The sequence below is a fragment of the Vitis riparia genome, chromosome 4 (assembly GCF_004353265.1).
Source record: "Vitis riparia cultivar Riparia Gloire de Montpellier isolate 1030 chromosome 4, EGFV_Vit.rip_1.0, whole genome shotgun sequence".
Taxonomy (NCBI): Eukaryota; Viridiplantae; Streptophyta; class Magnoliopsida; order Vitales; family Vitaceae; genus Vitis; species Vitis riparia.
Genome location: NC_048434.1, coordinates 19,658,765 through 19,679,812, shown reverse-complemented (window position 1 = coordinate 19,679,812; position 21,048 = coordinate 19,658,765). Strand labels below are relative to the sequence as shown.

General features: G+C 34.3%; 1 protein-coding gene across 5 annotated transcripts; it reads right to left on the bottom strand.

The window, feature by feature from the left end:
• Window positions 1-6,487: 6,487 nt before the first annotated feature.
• On the bottom strand, window positions 6,488-19,065 carry LOC117913690. Of its 5 annotated transcripts, none has more exons than XR_004651135.1 (10): window positions 14,463-15,376; window positions 14,317-14,369; window positions 12,755-14,229; window positions 12,513-12,589; window positions 10,596-10,644; window positions 7,679-7,888; window positions 7,373-7,447; window positions 7,069-7,162; window positions 6,897-6,946; window positions 6,488-6,754 (listed from the first exon to the last, which is right to left on the bottom strand). XR_004651135.1 is itself a non-coding variant. In XM_034828742.1 (8 exons), the coding sequence occupies exons 1-6, from the start codon at window positions 19,005-19,007 to the stop codon at window positions 15,375-15,377; spliced, it is 627 nt and encodes a 208-aa protein (XP_034684633.1). In that variant the 5' UTR covers window positions 19,008-19,065; the 3' UTR covers window positions 13,811-14,229; window positions 14,317-14,369; window positions 14,463-15,374. The 5 variants fall into 5 exon arrangements, 1 of the variants encoding a protein (XP_034684633.1); XR_004651134.1 differs by lacking the exon at window positions 6,897-6,946 and having other exon boundaries at window positions 14,463-14,674; window positions 14,793-15,376; XR_004651132.1 differs by lacking the exon at window positions 6,897-6,946.
• Window positions 19,066-21,048: the final 1,983 nt, after the last annotated feature.

The window sequence follows — 21,048 nt, the reverse complement described above, 5'->3', positions numbered from 1 at the left end:
CTCATATGACTTGAATGACTTGCTTGGCTCTTGCATGACTTAACTTTTTATTATTTTAATTTTTGTTTATTTTATTTAATGTCTGGTTTATTTCTTCCTTTATTTTATTTTCATATTATTGTAATAAATTTATTTAATTATTATTATTATTATTTGTTTTTATCACTATTATTATTATTATTATTTTATTTAATCTATTAACTTTGAAATTTTGTAGGGAAGTACATTGATGAAAAGATTGAAGGAGATCGCGGCCTGGAGTGGACAACACAGTCGCACCATGGAGATTGACTTTTCTACCACGCAGAATGAGAGAAGGGCTACCTTTTGAAGGAGAATTCAAACTACGTTTGAGAAGGAATTTGGATGGCATTTAGGAGATATACGGGTGGCATTAAGAATGGGACAATAAGGTTTTTTGGGAAGAAAAATAAGGCAGGTCAAATGAGGCCAATTCAGTCCATGATTGAGAGAAAAATGAACATGAGAAATGAAGGTTGGAAGGCTGTGAAATGGTGGCATTCAGCCCACAGTAGATATGAAGAAAGAAAGAAAGATGAACTGACATGGAGAGGTGATGGAAGGATAAGTCAACGTGGTTTTTTTTTTGGGAAAGACTATCTTGATGGAGAGAGACTTTGGAAGGTTTTAGGGAAGGGGCTGTGATTTTTTGGAAAGTGGAGAATCAGTCTGTGTAGGAGGGATGTCATTTTTTTCTGAAATATGAATTACCAAAGTTGTTTTGGCAGAGGAAAAGGAAAGGTTCAGTGTGTAGATGGACGGAATGAGGGCTATGTTTTGTTAGCTATCTCCAGACTAGTGAGGGGTCCTTTTCATGTTGGTGGAGTTAGGGGGGCTTATCAGAGGAGCCGCGGATTGACCAAGTGAGGGGAGGGAGCAAACGGCGGGCTGCAGATTGGATTCCAAAAGAGGTGTAGCCGCACCATTACCGAAGATAGACGTAGCGGGCTGGTGGAAGCAGGGAGGCGGTGGAGAAGAATCTCAGGAAAAGGGAAATTCATTACGTGAGACAAGAGGTGATTGAAGGTGGATTAGAAGTTGATCAGCTCTTCTTCCACGACCCAGACAACTTCATGATTGAGATATGCAACTGTGACAACATTTCGATCGCCCCTCTGGACATCTGTTCATGCTCTTGGGTGAATCTCCAGATGATGCAGCTACAACAGATCAAATTGGTACGACCATGAATATCAACATCATCATCCTCGTCTTCCTCGGTGTCGTAGTCTCTTCATCATCATTGGAGCATATGAAAGCAAGCACGCACTAGGTGGTTGAGATAGGAAAGCTGGGAGGGGAGCGTATCATCGTGGACATCAGGACGGTTTTGAGGCATCACCAACTTGATCATCTCCAAGGGCACAACAACAATCGGATCCAGATCGTACCCACTTGGACTGGTATTCACAGAGTGGTCACCTCTAAAGATATCGTCAAAGAAGTCCTCACTGTGGTAACGCCGCCCATTACCACCGTCTTCGCCAAACACAAGTTTCTCACCAAAACCAGTCCACGGATTGCAGATTGAAACCCCATCCTCACTTCCTCTCAACGTGGATGGTTCTGAACCATCCCCGAAGCTGCATCGCGTAACCTGATTCGACAACCGCTGGGGCGGAACACCGAACGCGTCGTGAAAATCAACGTCGGAGTGTCCCAACGGAGTCTTGGGCAACAAAACAGAGGTCATGAGTGATCTTTGATGCGTGCAGCCCAGCATAGTATTCTCCGACAACATGATCTCCATATTTGGAAGGAGAACACACCATCACCATTGAAGATCTGCACCAGCACGCTAGTTCTGTCATCTGAACACTACACCCACATCTTCACCTCGCTGGTGTTTAGACAACCATCTCCACTCTACAACCAATTTCCATCTGCCCACACCTCACCACATCAACCACACACCATTTGGTTTGCTTTGTAGCACCATAACCGGCTAGGTAAGCTAATCCTTTTATATGGCGTTTCTTTAGAAAAGTTAAAGTTTCGTTTCATTTCAATTTAGATTCATTGTGTCCAGTGGAGTGGCTTTGTAGCACCATAACCGGCTAGGTAAGCTAATCCTTTTATATGGGTTTCTTTAGAAAAGTTAGAGTTTGGTTTCATTTCAATTTGGATTCATTGTGTCATGTTGAGTGGCTTTGATTTTTTTTAAATAGTTTCAGTTTGGATTTGTTTTATCATAGTGTGGAAGCATGAATTTCATTTATATTTAATTTTGATCCGTTACATAAAGGTTCGAACTTGGTTTAATTTTAGTTTTGATTTATCATATTAAATTAAGAAAATTCAATTTAGTTTAGTTTTGGCTTTTATTTATTATATTTAAAAAAAATGATGATTTGATTTCTGTTTAATTTTAGTTTTGATTCATAGCATTAGATTGAGAAAGTTTGAGTTTTGTTTAGTCTAGATTTATATCCTATTTGAGTATATGTGGTTTTTAGAATTTGGGCAAATAAATTTAACCAATCTTATTTCATTGTATCCTTGCTATAGGTCGGTTAGTTTCTATGGGCAATAGGTAAAAAAAAAAAAAAAACTTAAATAAGTATAAGCAATACAATACAAGAATCAATTGTACTATCATAAACTCTCCTTCGGGCAGAGTCCACAATAAACAACTATTCTCTAAACATGAAGATCAACAAATAATTCATTAAAATTTATTTCTTTTAGGCAAATAAATTTATCAAATTATTTATCTCATTCAATATCCCCATGTTGTTAAATTAATTTGCACAATAACCCCCTTTTGCACAATAACCCCCTTTGGGCAGGCGATTGTACAAATTAATCTAAAATTTTCCCCATCAACAAAATAGGAACTCATAAACTTGCAAATTTTGATGGTTAAATCACTTTGGTGAAATAACCTCAACAATTCACATGCAACATTCCAAAATTGGGTAAATTAAAAACAATATTGCCCAACAACAATAGTGCATATTAGCGATATATATGCATATGATCAAACAAGATGAAGTACGTCACAAAATGTACTTTCAATGATCAATGATCAATGATCAATTATAGTTACAAGAATTTGAACAACAATTTTTTTTATTACACTTTAAACTAATTATTTAACTAGTTTATGTGATTTAAACCAAGTAGGAGAATATGCTTGAAAAAGTTTCAATATAGAAAGAGTGAGTACCACACTCCTATTCCATATATATTAACATAATTTCTGGTAAATTCTCAAAAAAAAATTATACCAAAAAATAATTTTAATCTAATTAAATCACAAAAATAAGTAATAATTATTTAATAAATATTTTTGACCCCCAAAAAAATAAAATAATATATCCAAACAAATAGATTACAAAAAAAACAAGCGCATAGAAAAAAAGAGGCTCAAAATAGACACCGAATGAGGTTACATGCGCCTCAAACACTTAACCCGCGAGTGGGGAACGTGTGGCACATGTGGCATGTGCTGGAGGTCATCTTCAACCTCCAACACTAGGTCAAAAATTCTTCAATACGGGTCAGATGACCCGGTTGCAACTCGAATTACAAACAATTGAAAAAAATGTTTTTTTGATCGGAATCTTGATGGGTTTTAAACTTTAGGTTATTTCTAACAATTCTAGGACATTTAATCATAAATAAATAAATAAATAAACAACTTAAAGATCTCCATAATTGATTAACAAAATTCGGTTTTTCATATCTCCATAGCCAAGATTGAAAAACTCTATTTTAACACCTATTTTGGCTTCATTTTACATGTATTTTTCTTTTTTACCTTAACAATATAAGAAATCTCTCTACAAAAATTAATTAAACAAAAAAAACTTCTCAATCATACTCAATTTTTTTAAAAAAATATAAAACGAATTTTCTAGGGTTCATACCCATATTTTCAAATTTTCAATTTTCACCAAATTGAGCCAAAAAACCGAAATTGATGCTACATATCAACTATAATATATTTAAACAACAAGATCTAAGAGTTTAATTTGAGTAAAACACAATAATTTGAACAAATAAATTTTTTCTTAAATCTTTAAACAAGAAAATTCTGAAAATTTAAAAACTTAATTACTCTCAATTTAAACAACGAAATTGCACATATGATATATCAATTTGAAGTTTGTGACAAATGGAACAAAAGGCCTAAAGTTTCACAATCAAAATAAACTAAAAAAAAAAACATACACATTCATGGATCACAGATTCGGCTCCGAAAAGAAAATAAAATAAGAAACTAAAAATTTTATTTTCGATTTCTAATTGTAGATCCTAAATCATGTAAATCATGCTCTGATATCACATGTAACATATTTAAATAATCACATAAATTAATCATACATGATTAAAGGATACTAACAATAAGAAATCACTATAAAGAACATACCTGTTTGAGTCATGATAAAAAACCGTGATTGATTGTTGCAACCAAGTCTTCCTCTCTATGATCTTGATAACAGCTATGGTGGCTTTTTGAGAAAATAGATAAACCATTTTTATCTAGATTAGAAAAGGGACTTAGCATAACTCAAATTGAATTCTCATTGGGCCCTCCCATAATGGGCTTCAATGAGACTCATAGCCTACACTTGCCATTCAACTGAGCTTCTACTCAAAAGATGCAAAACTCAATCCAAAATATGATCACTAGTTAATTGAGCTCATTATATAATAAACTATCCATTAACCCGTTTTTGCAAATACAAATTATTCAATTAATGTTAGCCCATATAAAAAATTTTCCAACATGATTTGCAGGGACCTGAGAATATCCACAAGATAAAGGGAAAATGTGTTCTAAACTTACTTTTCTAGCAACTTCCCGGTTCTCATCTCTGAATGAAATGGGTGCTCCAAGAAGAACAACTCTTTCAACAAGTTCAGCTGCAAAAATTTGTGTATCACATCATTAAAGCAATACAAACCATCCATCACAAACAGCTTGAGGGTACCAGTTACCATTTTGTTCAGTTTCAGCCAAATACTGCAGACACTTGAAAATCACTAGTGCTCCAAGAGAGTAACCTGTGAGTGTCACAGGCCTGAAAAATCCAAGGAAAGCCCAAGAGATAATTTAAAGTTAGTAAGTCATTCAACTCTTAGAACTATTAAGAATGGAATAAACCACATCATTAACCTTGATACCACCCATTTACCTGTTCCCTTGCAATCCCTTCTGTAAGACTTCAGCTAGTAGTTTTCCTACTTTGTCTGACCTAGAAATGGAATGGATTAGGGATCTGGCTGGAGACTCGAGTAGGAAGCAACTATGGTCATCTATTTTTGGCAAATTGTTCTTAAAGGGATAGTTAGAGACGGGAATGGAAAAGGCTGTCTCTCTGGAAAAGTATGAAATTTAATCTAGGAAGCTAAACCAAAACGGTTCAACATCCTCCATCCTGTAGTCAAGGTTAAAATTTTATCTAACCTGCTAACATCCACAAATCATTTTCACGGATAGCTTGGTCCATTTGAAGAGATGGGATGGTTCAACCAAGGAAAAGCTTTTTACTATCAATCTATTTGGGGATTGTAATAATAATCTTTGTCACACATGATTAGGTGCCAAACTGAGAAGGTTTGAAATTATCACTTCCCGTAATGACGTCGTAGTGATGAAAAACCACGCAACGTTTTCAGTGACCTTAAATCTTATCTTAGATGTTAAGGATAATCATTGATTTAATCAAATTATGATTTCGATGTGGAAAAGAATTATGTTAAAAGAAAGCAAAAATAAATATATAGAGAGAGGGTGAAATGAAACCGTCAATGGTTCTAATGTCTAACCAAGAAAATGACTCTTAAGGTCTCTCACCATCCACTTCTTATAAGTTATACCCAGGTTTTACTTAGTATTTTCCCAAAGGACGGAGGAGAAAGGTGGCAGAGAAAGTGCTTATTGTGGAAAGGTCCATGGTTTTCATTAGCTTATTTTGCACTTAAGTTGATGTAAACTCATTTCTATTTTTAATGAAAATAAATTTTAATTTCCCCGTCACGATTGCATTACTGTTTTACTAAAAAATTGACTTTTTTTCCTTAATCAATCACTAACATTTGACCTGGGGTTGGTATTAGGCCAGAAAATTAATGTAGAAAATTAGAAATTGTTGAAAATTTGCAGTCATCTAGAAGAGACCAAAGTGAGTGACAACATACAGCGAAGCAAAAAAACAAAACAATAAATTCAATAAAACAGTCCACAAAATCAGCTGATCATTTGCTTGCTTTCTCATGGTTGTATTTTACAGCAGAAGGAAAAATTGACTTGTCAAGACTGAAGAGCATCACACTTACTGAACACTTATTTTTATGTTAGGCATATTGGTTTATTACAAAGAAAGACTTTTTTCTTTTCTTTTCTTTGTAGAAGAAAAAACAACTTTTTTAATTTCTAACTTTAGGTTTTTTTTAATGACGGCATAATTTTATAGAAATTAAACATAACTTTAGGATACTTGAATGCTCATTCAGGTGTTTGAAATATTAAATATCATTTCTCAATGGAAATAGGGTCTTGGGTCTTGAAAATCAGTGTGTAAAACATAAATTAATACAATGCCATAAACTGAGCTTTACATGAATGTCCATGTCTTTCCCTAATCATCCATGAGAAACTAGAAGTACACTGTTACAGACTTCTTTGTGAAGTAAACTGTTACCAATATCTCCATCCAACCTCATCTGCTGGACTTCTTGAGGATAAAGGATCTTGATGCAGTGTACCCAATTCACAAACTCCCTGAAATACCCCAAACCAGACAACATAAGCCGGCATAAATTAACCATATTTAATCATTTTTTGAATAGTGAAATTAGCAATAATTTTCAGACCATGAATCAATTTCAAGTTACCAGGCTGATAAGTGGGGCAAGAAACTCACTCATATTTTTATCCTTCTAGGGAAGGCTGATCATTTCAATCATGAGCTTCCTAACATCAACAATAATATTACCCATATTGTCTTGTTTGGCATCCTTAGGTATACAAGCATGTAGAGATTACAATGCAGGAAAAAAATTGAGCTCCATTAACTAAGGAAATAGAGAACTTACTCCCAAGGATCATCCCCCACTAGCAGCACGTCATTCTCATGATCCACGTACACGAGTTTCCAGCCTATCCTCTATCGGTCCTCCAGCTGTTCCTCTATACCAAACCAATTTAAAGAATGTATGAAATTAGCTAAGCGAGGTGCAAAATGAACCTTATAGATGCCTGACCACCAAGCCACACGATTTGATCAAGAAACAAGAAAGTGGATAATAACACATTTTTGGACTGCAACAAACACAATGTTTAAAAAGACAAAAAGAACTAAAGTATTGTTAAAGAAACATTTAATCAACAAAAATTTACCTTTCCCAGCAAACTAAGTGGAAGAGGAGTCCCTTGAGGAGCTGGACTAATAAGAGCATGCAGGTCATTGACAGACTGCAATTAGAAGGATGAAACATAAAACGTTAGAATAATAATGATTTAATGCAAGTTCCACATCAGAATTTTTTTTTTAAATGCAGTAAGGGTGCCCCCTTCGCTCATGTATACAATGGAGAAGCCAACATAAACCGGAGACAAGGGTAATATATATATATATATATATGTATACACACACACATATATATAGATCAAAGTTTTACACCACAATGTACGATATCACCCAACCTTAAAAAGATGGAAAACTTTTCGTGCCAAGCTGGTTGATTTGTCAACATTTTGGGCAGTACCAGGCTGTCCATCACTCCAAAATTTCAAACCATATTGTATTGCCTTGCATATCTTCTCCCTAGCTTTAGGTTTGTTCAAATACAAAATTACAAGAGCAAGTTCTGCTCGAGTTGCATCCAGAGTACTCATCTTTTAACCTAAATTCACCTGCTAAGTCAAAACATCAGCTTTCATTTCACGAGAAAAGCAAAAAAAACAACATAATGAGGTTATAATGTCACATTAAACAAACAAAATATACATGTAGAGAAAATTACATTGACCAAAGCAACAACAGTAAAAAAATTGAATAAGAACCAAATGAAAAATCATGGTTTCTTGCCAATAAATAAAATGATACTTATTGTCCAAATCAAAGGAAGCTAGCACAAAGTCAACTTGTTGCCAGAATCAGATATACAATCAAAGTTATTCTTAATAAGAGTAAGCAATAGTTCCATGCTATTAAAACTGCAGCATTAGACAAAGCAGGGTACAGAAAAAAATGCTAATAGCCTAGTTATTTATGGTCCAAATAACATATTCCAAATCATGGTTTACTCTCATTCCCACAACATAACTAACAATCAAAAGAATCACTCTCTTTCAGAATCATTTTGAGAATTAAAATGTATTAAAAGTAACATATCGAATCATTTTAATAAATTTTAAGATTTTATTTAAAATTAACAAGTAAAAAATGGAAATTTTATAATTTGTGTGTGTGCGTGTATGTGTATGTGTATGTGTGCACATTCATGCCCCCAGGTTTTGATTACCCTGAAATTTGCTGCTAGATACCCCTGTGTCTGTTGACACTGGGGAACCATGTCCTTGTCTTAAAGCCATAGCTGCCACATTGTTTCATAACCATGCAAATTAAGAATGGGTTCATATACTCCCTGCGTTCATCTACTTCTGCCTTCATCTGAATGTGGATTAATGATAGCTGCACCTTTTTCTTCTAGTTTGGAGGATAGTGAGAAAATATATGTTGTTGAATGGACCTGGCTCAAGTGGTACAAGGGTTGGGGGGTTTGTGGGTGGTTATAGGTTCAAGTCCCAATGGGGAAAAAAATTTACCTATCGAAAAAAAGAAAAAGAAAAAGGCTTGGAAAAAGAAAAAATATATTAAAAGTAACATATCGAATCATTTTAATAAATTTGCTGCCAGTCACAAATTTATCTCTATTCTCATTTGGAAATACACAAGGCTTGGGTTCCTAAGTCTATTACATTTACAAACATTAAGAATAAGATAAAAGAGTGCTAATCATGAATTTGTTTATTTATTCATTATTTATTATTTATTTGTTATGATAGGCAACAAAATTTTTGTTAAGGCAAAAGAACTAAAGACAAGAAATGCCCCAAGAAAAAGAAAAACACAATTGAAAATTAAAGGAGGCACAATAACAGTAAAAATTGCCTGAAGTCCTAGTAGACCCCTGGGGGTCATGAATTTATTCTATACATTTAGAAGAACAATAATCGAATAACTTCAAAAATCATACCATTTGTTTCATATTAATTGGTCAGATACCCTAACCTGGACTGAACATCTTATGAGTGGGTGGTAACAGAATACCTTCCTATCATGGAAATGGCCAATTAGAACTACTTTATTTAGGTATATACCAATCTCAGTTTCCCCAAATTCTAGTTTCAGGTTTTAGTGATTATGACTAGGAACTAAAAGTCCATTTGCAATGATTCTAGAAAGCACTTCTAACCTTCTAACACTAGCAAAAAAAATTTCTTTCAAGTATTAGAAAGACTAGAAACGCTTTCTAAATTCACTACCAAACGCACTTTAAGACTTAGGAAGGGAATGCAGAAAAGGTAGAACCCATGGATGGTTAGCAGTCTCTGGTTCATTCTACAGCATATCCAGTCTATGGTGGTTAGTGGAGGTTTTTTTTTTTTCCTTGTTTGGCATGAAGTTTAGTGAAGCTAATTGCATCTTCATTAAATTGTTCTGCAATTAATTAAGCCCATTGCATCCCAATCATGTCCAGCTAAGAATGTGTTTTCAAGGGCTCTGTTTAAAGTTGATTTTTTGCCTGGGGGCTGTTCATTAAAAATTTCTCATGGTTTATTAGCATAGGTGGTGGAGATAAATTGCCATTACTTGTGCAAGCATAGTGAGAAGTCAACTAAATATATTGTTATCCATTTTGGGAAGGCTCCTTGTTTGTAGACTTCGTTGTAATCTTTGTTTCGATTCTCATGAGTGTTTCCCCATTCTGTTAGGGAGACATTGGGTTGACCAGATAGTTTGTGGGCAAGACTCAAAATAGAATTTTGAGATTAAACCCTCTATGTTTGGTTTAGTGCATATGGAAAAAGAAGAATTGAAGTAATTATAAAGGTTTAGAGTATTTGGAGTTGGTGCAGATAGATATTTTTATTAAATCCTCTTTGCATGGTTTTGGGATTCACTGGGGGAGAATAGTTAATAGTTCTCATTTTAGATTTCATTGATAGTTTGCATAGGGGTCAAAGATATGTAGTGCCTATTGCTTGGTCTTTCTAGTTTCTTTGGCCTTTGACACACTTTTTACACTTTGTACTTGGTTGCACTTCCCTTTTTTGCATTTGCCTACAACATAAACATTTATATTTATATATTGGGCTTCAAAGTATAAGATCCTATCAATTTTCATGTTTGACAATTACAGAGGGATTTTAGAGAGAGCTAGTTAAGGACCCATGAGGCAGCTGCATTCTCATAATTAAGAAGTCAGGACAAAATAGGTTAACTATATCCTATTTTCCAAATTATAATTCAAAAGCAAGAATGCAATTCAAATCTTAACACCACCCTGTGCTAAAGCCTGTAAGAATTCAAAGATTTGTAGCCTAAAAGGCTCACCAGTCCTGATTGCCAAGGTTGTAAGAGCTTGAGCAGCAATGATACAAACCTGGAGGGACCATTACAACCAGAAAGAGAAAAAAAAACTAAGATTACAGGCTATTTTGAAAAAATTTATTGTGATGCTAAACTGAGCATACAAACAGTCGACTTCTAACTTGTATTACTGCAATTTAAAACCCAAAAGACAACAAAATTTTCAAAAGGAATTTCACCAAATTAACAAGATTTGTCATTAAAGAAACATAGAAAAAAGTTCATTTAAGAGACATTTAACTGTTGTGTATGAGTTGGTGCAATTTATCCTAGAGTATCCCCTTGATCCTATTGACTAAGGCCCGGTAAAGAATACAGAAATGGTAAAGAAGGTAGATTTCTTTATCAAGAAGTCAAATATTAAAAGAAACACGTTTCACAAAATATCTCAAAACCAGTCCTGAATCTCATCCTCTCAATAGCATGAATGCAAAACAACAGAAGAAAAAAAAAATAGAACAGGAGAAAAATAAAAGAGTGAATTCGGTTGACTCAATAGCATGAATGCAGCAAAAAAAAAAAAAAAAAATACAATGACAAACAAACAAAGTGAAGAACTTCTACATAACCCTGACAACTTTTCTGTGTACTGTAAGCCTTTTTTCTACTAGTCATGGACTTCTGCACAAATTTCAACATGGTGCAAGGTGACTTTATTACTACAGCAACAATGTACTGCCACCTTTCCCAGGAACATATTTGGAAATTTTAATTCCATTACCATCATTAATAGAAGTAGTATAGGGCAAGACGGGCAGGCAGAGACTAAGTGCAGCTTTTTTTTTTCTTTTTTTTCTTGTTAATTGGCTATATATGGTCATATTAAATCATTTTTGGTACAATATACCACGAGGGCAGAAGAAACCCTCACAACAAGCCTGAAAATCATTAGTTCTGGTAGGAATGTTCTGTGAATTTTTAACGTTAACCTGCTGATTTTGACCAACACTACAAACCCATCCAGGCTCACAGCCAGAAACCCATGTAGCCAAGTTACAGTTCTTGTTAGGTCTCAAATAATTGCTACTCTCTGATTTCACAAAGAAATTACTAAAGTAGAACTTTGTTTCTGCAGATGTGCACAATTATCGGGTAATATCTCTTGTTGTGGAAATTCAAATCATTGTACTACATGAGAATGCAACTTATGATTCAAAATGACCCACTAGTTGCAGAAAATACTACTGAAAGAAAAGCAACAGAAAATGCTAGCACTCGGTTTTCTCTGTCTAATATTTTAAAAGATCCTTCTTTATTGCTTACTGCCCTTTGGGCCAAAACAGATCCTTACAGAAAGAGATGCCAAGGAAAGAGCATGATGGTGCCTCAAAGAGAAACTTTCCAATAATGGGTCGGAAAGAAACTATCATCTTCCTCATCAATTATAACAAGTTAAAAGAGTTAGAAACAATGGATAAGTATAACCTTTTGAGCTTAAATCCTAGTCTCATTGCTAAGAATTCACCAGGACAAGTGAGAAAAAAAAAAAAACTGGAATACACACCTACCCGGTCCAAACCACCTTCCTATGAAGTCTCAGTAGCTGAATCACATTAATAATGCTCCTATAATTCTTCCCAATATTATAACAGTGCACTCAAATATGAAGTTTCTGACCAAGAAACACAACGGGTATTTCTAGTGACCCTCCATTTTAGTTGGTGAAGAAAAGCCATTAAGATTTGAGTTTCAAATTCCATTGTCTTCCTTCCAAGGAATCAAAAAAGAATGAGAAACTCAACTCAGGTAACCAACTAGTTTAATTAGAATTGATTGATTCTAGATGTTTTTTGTCCCCATGAAAGCCATTTTTTCCTATTTTACTCGGATTTTCTAGGTATCCAAACAAGCTCAAATGTAACTTGTAAAAACTACTCATACCTTTAGTTTTCTGGATGAAAGAAGCCAAGAAGTCCAAATTAAATGAAAGATTAAAAGCCTGGTTCCAATCAGCATCCCTGGTGGGCAATACAAGTTCAAAGTCAAACCAAATTTGACAAGAATCAAACACTTAAAATGAGTTTAATTAAACCAATTGCCCCAGCTCAGTTCACTCTTCAATTATTCAAAATCCAGAATCAACAATTTTTTTCTCTTTTTCAGAAACCAAACAGAGAACTCACAGATCCTTAACGCAGAAATTGGAGCGCTTCTGAAACTCCGCACTCAGCATTGTAGTCATATTGGAAATCTGACCATAACCAAGCTGTGTGAACAACGGAAGAAGCTCGGGATCATCAAACTCGCTGTAGTCATCCACGTTATGGCACTGTACGAACTGCACTGAACCCACCAATAGTACAACGAGAACCACCAATGTGGGAGCAGGGGAAGGGCAATAAGCGCCAACTTTCGCACTTCTCATATCGAAACCCGATTGAAGCGTCAAGAAAAAAGAAGTGTTGAAGCTCAGAAATAGTGTGTTTGGTTGGGAAGAAACCGTGGGAAAGTGGAGGGGAGGAAATGGGAGCTATTGATCCGGAGTATTCATACTCGGATAATTTTATGGTAACCTTGAATCTTTAGAGATAGAGTAAATGACATGAAAGTATATAAAGTCCTAAACCAAGATTGATGAAATAAAATTGTTACGGGGATCTAAATAACCTAATAATACACCAACACTACATGTCAGTGGCCTGGTCCCTCACTTCCACCACTGTGTATGCATTAATCATAACTTTCTGGCTTCATGTCCTGAAAACCCCAATTCACAGAAAGGGGCTTTCTGGTCAAGATATGTGATCATTGGAGCAAAGAAATATGGAAAAGCAGACAAAGGAAGACCTCAGAAAATGTCAACCCAGATTTCTGGGGTGGCCCCTTTCTCTGGATCTTATGCCCCTTACACATCCATTTACATGTAACCGTGTTCACCATTTGAAAAAGACTGGCATTCAACTCAAAACACCTCTTGATTACAGAAGGATCAGTGAAGAAGAAGAAGAAAAGGAAGAAGAAGGAGAAGGAATGGAACTGTACATTCCCTTCTCCTGCTCCTGCTCCTACACTGATCGTTCTGGGTATTTCATAACATCAGCCATCGATGCTAGAATCTCCATCATTCTGTGTGCTCAATGCAGAGATTAGAAGATCAATTCCCACATATGATAAATGCTTGAACTTCTCAATTTTTTGTGCTAATCTTTCCTGTTTTTCCTCTCTTTCTGCTATTCATCTTTCTTATGAGATACCCAAAGACTATCCCATTCATGTTTTATTCAAGTAGTAGCCAAAATAGAACCATACAATGAGAACAAACAAAAACACAATGTAGATATCATCTTTTTAAGGCCATTCCATTCTCACAACTCCTCCACAAGAGTAGTTTTATAACATTACTACTGAACAACCTCATATAGAATCCTATACTACATCTCATCATATATGATCAAAAATCCCTCTAGATTGAGAGAGTAGTGTCATTATTTAACTAGGGCTCAAAGCGAAACGATAAGCAGAGTCATGGGTTCTTGCCACCTCCACCATTACCTGGCTTCCCCTTCCTCAGGTCGTGCTTGGGGTTCGCTTCTGCATAGTCGTAGTCCAGCACTGCATCAAGCTTCAAAAGCTTCTTTGAATTCACCAGGGTACCATCCTTTACAAAACACGCAACATTGGTTAGTTAGAAGGCTTATAATCCAAAAAAATTCTAAAAGATCAAAGTCTTGTCTGCATATTTAACCTTGTGTAGTAAGTAAATGGGGCTTGTGCCATCCTTGAAACCCTCAGCCATGCCTGCAAGTTTAGAGTAGTTGTTATATTGCTGAAGAATTAACCTAATGAAGGCTTTTAGGATGATGCAAGAGTAAATACCAAGACCTTGCTCACCTGAAGACAAGGGAGTGAGGAGTAGAATGAGAGCTAGAAGAGAGGCCTTGATGGGAATAGCCATGGTTGATGCTCTTATCACCACTGTTTTTGGAATGTGAGTGATGGCTTTAGGACAGGGAGGAAGGGGAAGGGGGGGAGGTCTGCTTTTATTCTTACAGAGGCGAGGAACGTACCATGAGGGCTGTCGTCATGTTGCACCCCACCAACACCTAATATAGCTAAAGAACGATGATGAAAAGCGATACCAAAATAGCCTAGTTCACTAATCAATGTTTTACCATCACAAAGTGCAGACAAGTAGTGAATATGATGGACCAGTTAACTCACCGGGGACTGGTGAAAATCGCCAAGCAATATGGTGGTATTTTAAATGAAGCCAATGAATGAATATTTACAGTCGGCTGCCCTCAATGATCACAGAAAACTTCATTACTAACTCTTTGTAGTAGAACTGCTCCATAATTTAGCAGTCACAGATAACAAATGGTAGTACCATAGGGTATCATACAGAGGTAGAGTGATCAGTTTTCTAAGTATAGGCAGTATCTCTTCAGCCAAGGCCATTCATTTCAGATTAATAATATTTCCACTTTCAACATGATTCTCCCACCAAATAGGGAATTCAAAATTTAAAATCTTCTCTATTAGGTAACCACCATAGACACAAAAACAGGATGTGACTCAATGCACAAAAAGAGAGATGTGGCTCAATAGTCAATAACATGTACTAAATACCCTTGCTTTGGAAATATTAATAGAAATGCATTCACTTACATTTTTTAAAACTCTTTACTCCTTAAGCTGAGGTAACCACCATGGACACAAAAACACGATATGGCTCAATGCACAAAAAATCAATTCCATATATTCATTTATTTTTTTTTCCAATTGCATTATTTGCTAAACTCCTTACACCAACAAGCGAATCGCAGCAAGACCCAAAGCTAAAACAGAAACGGTACTTATACAGTATTTAAAGACATCATACTTTGCCGCTTCTAACTGAATTTTAACTGCATGAATGTCCTGGGATCAAGAAAAAGAAGACAACCCGAAAAAACTTTAGAAAACAAAAACAAATATTGAACCTCATAGAAATCCAAGTAATGAAAAACACTTCTCAACTACACTTGTGATACTCACCCGATCTAGTTTGTTAGTGGCGGTAAGGGTTTCATGCCTGTGTTACAATGCATGTCATTGTCTTATAAAGAAGTATAAAAAATATATATCCTTACATCATATGAGGAAAAAATAGTTGCAAAGTATCTATGTGAAACCAACCTTAGTTCATTGTGCAGTATTTCTAGATCACTTCGAAATTGAGAAAAATGATGTCCCTGCATCATTGTTTGTAGAGACAGAGTCAAAATACCTAACATGGAACTGCTACTATTTTGTAATCTTTTCGACAGTAGTTTTTCAAACTGAAAACAAAGCACTTTAATGTGTGGACCTCTATTCCTAATTGGCGGCAGTTGATTACATGAATTATGACACACAACAAGTGCACTACTTTATAAGATCTGTGTAAAAGCATTTGTTACATGCTAAAGGTGCATTCTCTTATCATCAGAAACCAGAATCTTTACTACAGAAAGAAACTAAATTTGAATCCGTTAGAGCTTGCCACATTTTATGAGCAGTTTGGTAAACCTCATACTTAATTAAGAGATCAATTTGCATACAATTTAACAATGTAATGCGAGTTAAAGAACTTTTTTTCTTCCATGCCATATAAGCCTCTTGATCTCTTCTATGTTGAGTAGAGTTTCCTTGTTTAGGTTCTCACATGACATGATTCAGTGTTTCAAGAGCCTCTTACTCTACAAGGATATACTGAACTTTGTGATGCCAAACCTCGTAGTTATCGCCATTCAGTTTCTCATCCTTGTTTAATTTTGCTATGATGTTCCTAGTTGTAGTTAACATATTCAACTACTTAAAGATATTGCACAATCTTATTAATTGGTACTTTTATGGATATTGATACTTTTACTTGCTCTAATCATCTTCTAATATGTAATAACCTTAAATTGCAATAGAAACAAAAGTTCACTATGTTCCCAATCAACTCCTATATACAATTTTAATTATTACAAATTAGAAATAATATATGCAAGTATTTCTAATTTTAGGCAATTAATTACTTAAATTTCTTTTTAGCCTAAAACCTTCCACTCCATAAAAAACATATTATACAACTAGCATGTATCAATAACATATACAAGAGAATTGAAGACATGCATGTACATAAAAGACGTACTTATTTATCAAACGATAAATATTCATGTCATATCTTGCATATAAGATATTTACATTACATGTATAAAGCATAAAAAAGTAGCATGTAGAAAAAGAACTAATCTTCTCTCTTAAAGCTAAAAGGAACAACAATATTAGGATTATACACAATGTCTTCCATAACTCTAGATGTTGTTTTTAAGCTCCTAAACAAACCAAGTGCCCACAACCCCACATGAAGTTATGCATCTGAATAATGTCTGGGTTTTCAGAATTGAGAGCGAGTTAGCTTCTCAAGTCTTCAACTCATCTCCTTGCGTGATGATGAACAGCAGCATTGTATGATGATTGTCTCTGGATTTTGTGGCTGAAACTCCACCTAGAGCCCTATAGTGGACTGCTATAGTATAGAGCATGGTGTTGAGAGACAGAGGGTGGTGGTTACAACTTACACGTACGAGAATCTACTCATGCAATATGACAAATGTGAGGAATATGAAAGCCCACGCCTAGTTTGATATGCGTTGTTGTCCAGGATGACCATGCAGTCACATTATACTTGAATGTGGAAAAACAAAAAACAACAGGACATGTCTCAGCCCATCGATTCCTCACTTTCAGCCTTCAATCATGGAGCTGGAGGTGCCTGCTGTTGCCCTCAGGGCCATCCGTTCAAACAAAGGCCAGCCCAACTCCCTTCTGCTTTCAATTTGAACAGGGCTGGACCCTAGCTAGCTTTGCTCATGGTTAAAAGCAAGCCCAGCTGATCCCTGGTATGGGGCAGGGGAGCCCAAATCTAAAGTCCCAACCCATGATACACCCTTTTTTCTTTTTCAATTCGATCAAAAGGGTAAGTGCTAAGCCAACGAGTAGCCTTTATTTTGGAAACTGGGAAAAATAGATATGGATGTTGCTGCAAATCAAAACTTTTGAATGTATCAAATTTATTCAGAATTAAAACCCTAATGGACTAAGCTATTCAAGGAGATTGTGAAAACTATTTAGACATAAAAGCTGTTAGTTTCATATAAAAGAACATATCATATTATATAAGATATGTTACTTCTCATCCATAAAAAAATTAATCACCATCATCATTGTACATGTTGTAGGCACTTTGTAATGAGTGCAACATCTATCGAGTACTTGTTAAGATTGGTCATCCCCGAATTGCCATGTCCTAAAGGCATGGGAGCTTTCATCTTTGGGTTGAGAGTTAAAAAAGATATGAACACAATTAATCAGTATAATAATGAAGTCAAATACCACTGGTTGTATCTCAATAACACTAATTATTTGTTTCACTACAAATGTAATTACAAATATTGTGACAAAGATGCAAGGTTTATAGAGGTAATAAATGTCTTAATCACAAATAATCCTAAAATTTGGTTCAATAGGAAATACACTAAAAATGTTATGTGATGATCTGGAACTAAATAATTTCCCTACAACACCAGAAACAATGCTCAACCAATAGATTTTGAAAGAGGATACAGAATACCATTCCAGAATAGATATACAGTCATGTAAGCCAGTACCTCAGAGCTTTCAACTTTAGATTTGAATTTGGACAAACTGGATTCTAGAGTCATTTCAATCTGTAGGCAACATGAATGCATGTGAATTAACAATACCAGAAAATGAAATTTAACATTTTAATTATAAAAGCCTAGAGCTGTTGACATGTCTCATATATAAACATGGAGTATAACAAGCCATGGACCTACAGGCACCCCAGAATCAAGAAACCTTACTTTCTGTATTTCGCCCTTAGAAACCAAGGACGGAGCCACATTCTCCAAAATGTCACTCAAGACTTCAGTTATGATAGATGTTATGGCCTCAGCATGTTTTGACGGTATGCCCTGAGCTTCTAATTTCCTAACCTGAGACAAGACACCATGTCATTAGCAATTCTCGAATTCCATCCGAGATTAAACTCTATGCTTAATTTGGTTGCAGAGAAGCAATAGAAATTACATTCTTGAATCATATGACTTTTCTTTAGAAAATACAGTTCTGATTTCCATAATTCTTGGAAATACAGTTCAAATATACGAATATAAGTACCTGAGCGAGTGTATCAACCAGGAACAATCGCCCTCCACCAGACTTCACGTAATCAGATCTTCTGCAATATCCAGAAGGCGAAGACAAAGAAGATGAAGCTAAGATCTGGATCGAAGAGGTGGTATTCGATTTCCACTCCACACGAAACGCTTTGAATTTGCAGAGAGGAGTCCTGGTTCCTGCAACCGTGCCTATTTTCCCGGCGTACTTAGCAAATACCGCCATTAGATTCAGCTAGCCTATTCGAAATAATCAGCACAAGCCTATGAACTCAAGATTTGAAAGAAAAACTCGGAGAACTTTTTGAAAACCGCTTTGGAACGAATTTGGTTTTATATCAACCCGCCGATCCTACCGGTTTATAAGAGAATTACAACTTTACCCTACAACTTTTCAAATAGTGTTATTTGATTAAAGGGTCTCTCAAAACCCAATTTTTAAAATTTAACCTCCCATCCTTTTTTTACATCATTTCAACATAAATATCTTCATCATTTTCCTATAAAAATAATCATTTCTTTTAAAACCTACAAGTAAATACTTAAAATAGAAAAGGGTATTTATTTTAAAAGTGGGTTACTTTTTCAGAAAAAATACGGGAAGGGTTAAATTTCCAATTTGAAAATTATTACATCACTTTTAACCAAATATCTCTTTTAAATATCCTTTAAAAGCCTTCTATTAAACAACTATTTCTTCAAACTACTAGGGTAACTTGGATCGCTTCCCTTGATATAAACCCAATTTAACATTTTAACAAATTTGAGCAATCTCTTTCAATACTCAGATTAAACTTTAATTAGATTTTTTTCAACTGCAACTCAATTTGAGTTAGATTTATATCAAAATTCAAATAATTTAAGCCTAACTCAAACTCAAATAATGTTTTTATAATATTTATAAAATATATTATCTTATATAATAATATTAATTTTCCTTTTAGATTTTTAAGAAAAAAACATATCAAATTATATTATATCATATATCACTCCTACGCCCAAAGCTAGGATAACTTTGTTAATTTTGCATATCCAAGAGAAAGGTAAAACATACAAAAATGACTAAATAATCAAAATGAACAAAGTTCAAAGATACACCTTTTAAATTGAATTGATAAAGCTAAATGTCAAACACTTAAACAATTCGCTACTAAGTCAACCTTTTCCCCCATGTGTTTAGTTGTGCACAACTTAAAAATTAGGAATATGAAAAAAGCAACACTTATAATTTAAAATAATGAAACTTGTATTGCATTATGATGTTTTACAAAACTTTGATTGCTTTCAAGTGCTTAATGTTTTGACCAAATGAAATCATCATCCATTCATAAGCGTTTAATTAACTTTTTGAAACCCACAAAATTTCTATCCATTTTTGTAAAAACTCTAATACAAATCCTATATACAACGCTTGTACAAGAGTTCTCTAGAACTCTCTAGATTATTCCACATACTTTGTTTACATTTACTACTCTATATTTTGTTTAAATTTAATGTGTTGTTAAAAGTTTTAAAAAACCTGATTCACCCATGGGTGATTTTTTTAATTAATTAGCCTTTAAATGTAGATTTTCAAACCAAGTAACACTTTATATTGAATTTATTTATGTGTTTAACTCGATTTTTAAAAATAATTTGAAATTAAAAAAAAATCTAATCATTAAAAATAATAAGAGTTGTTCTTTGGTACCCACTCTTCATTTTGAGGGTACCTACCCATATTTGACCCCAATAAAAAGATGACATGTGTAAAGCATATATCATTAAAAAATTTATAAAAACTTATTAAACAGGTAAAGATGACTTGTTGGTGAGAAATAATCGCATGCATTTCATATATATTTAAATATTACAACTTTTTTATAATTTATTATTAAATAACAAATATAATTTATTATTTAATGCATTACCTAACTCTATCTAAAAAAAGAAAATCCTACCAATTACTCTTATACTCTCATTATTCATATATATAAAAAATGATAGTAATTTAATATGAAAATTAAATAATTTCAACTATCAAATTACAAAATATGTAAGATATATTTTGATGAATCAAATTTCAAGATCAAGTTTAAAACTTTTTGAGAGAGAAAATTTAAAATTTGTATTATATGAAGAAGATGAAGGATTTCAAGTTATTACAAGTGTCAAAGGTAATATTTGATATTTTTTTATCCAAATATAATTGTTGTAGGAAAAAATGTGATGTTAAATAACGATTTTAGAATTTTTTATGAGTTTATTATAAAATTTTGTTATCAAAT

Excerpts from the sequence above, each read along its gene's own strand:
- LOC117913690 (XM_034828742.1), bottom strand. The coding sequence starts at position 19,007 with ATGGCGGTATTTGCTAAGTACGCCGGGAAAATAGGCACGGTTGCAGGA. Across the intron at positions 18,311-18,466 it reads CTAAGGGCGAAATACAGAAA|ATTGAAATGACTCTAGAATC; the intron begins GTAAGGTTTCTT and ends TGTTGCCTACAG. Across the intron at positions 15,492-15,608 it reads CCACTAACAAACTAGATCGG|GACATTCATGCAGTTAAAAT; the intron begins GTGAGTATCACA and ends TCTTGATCCCAG.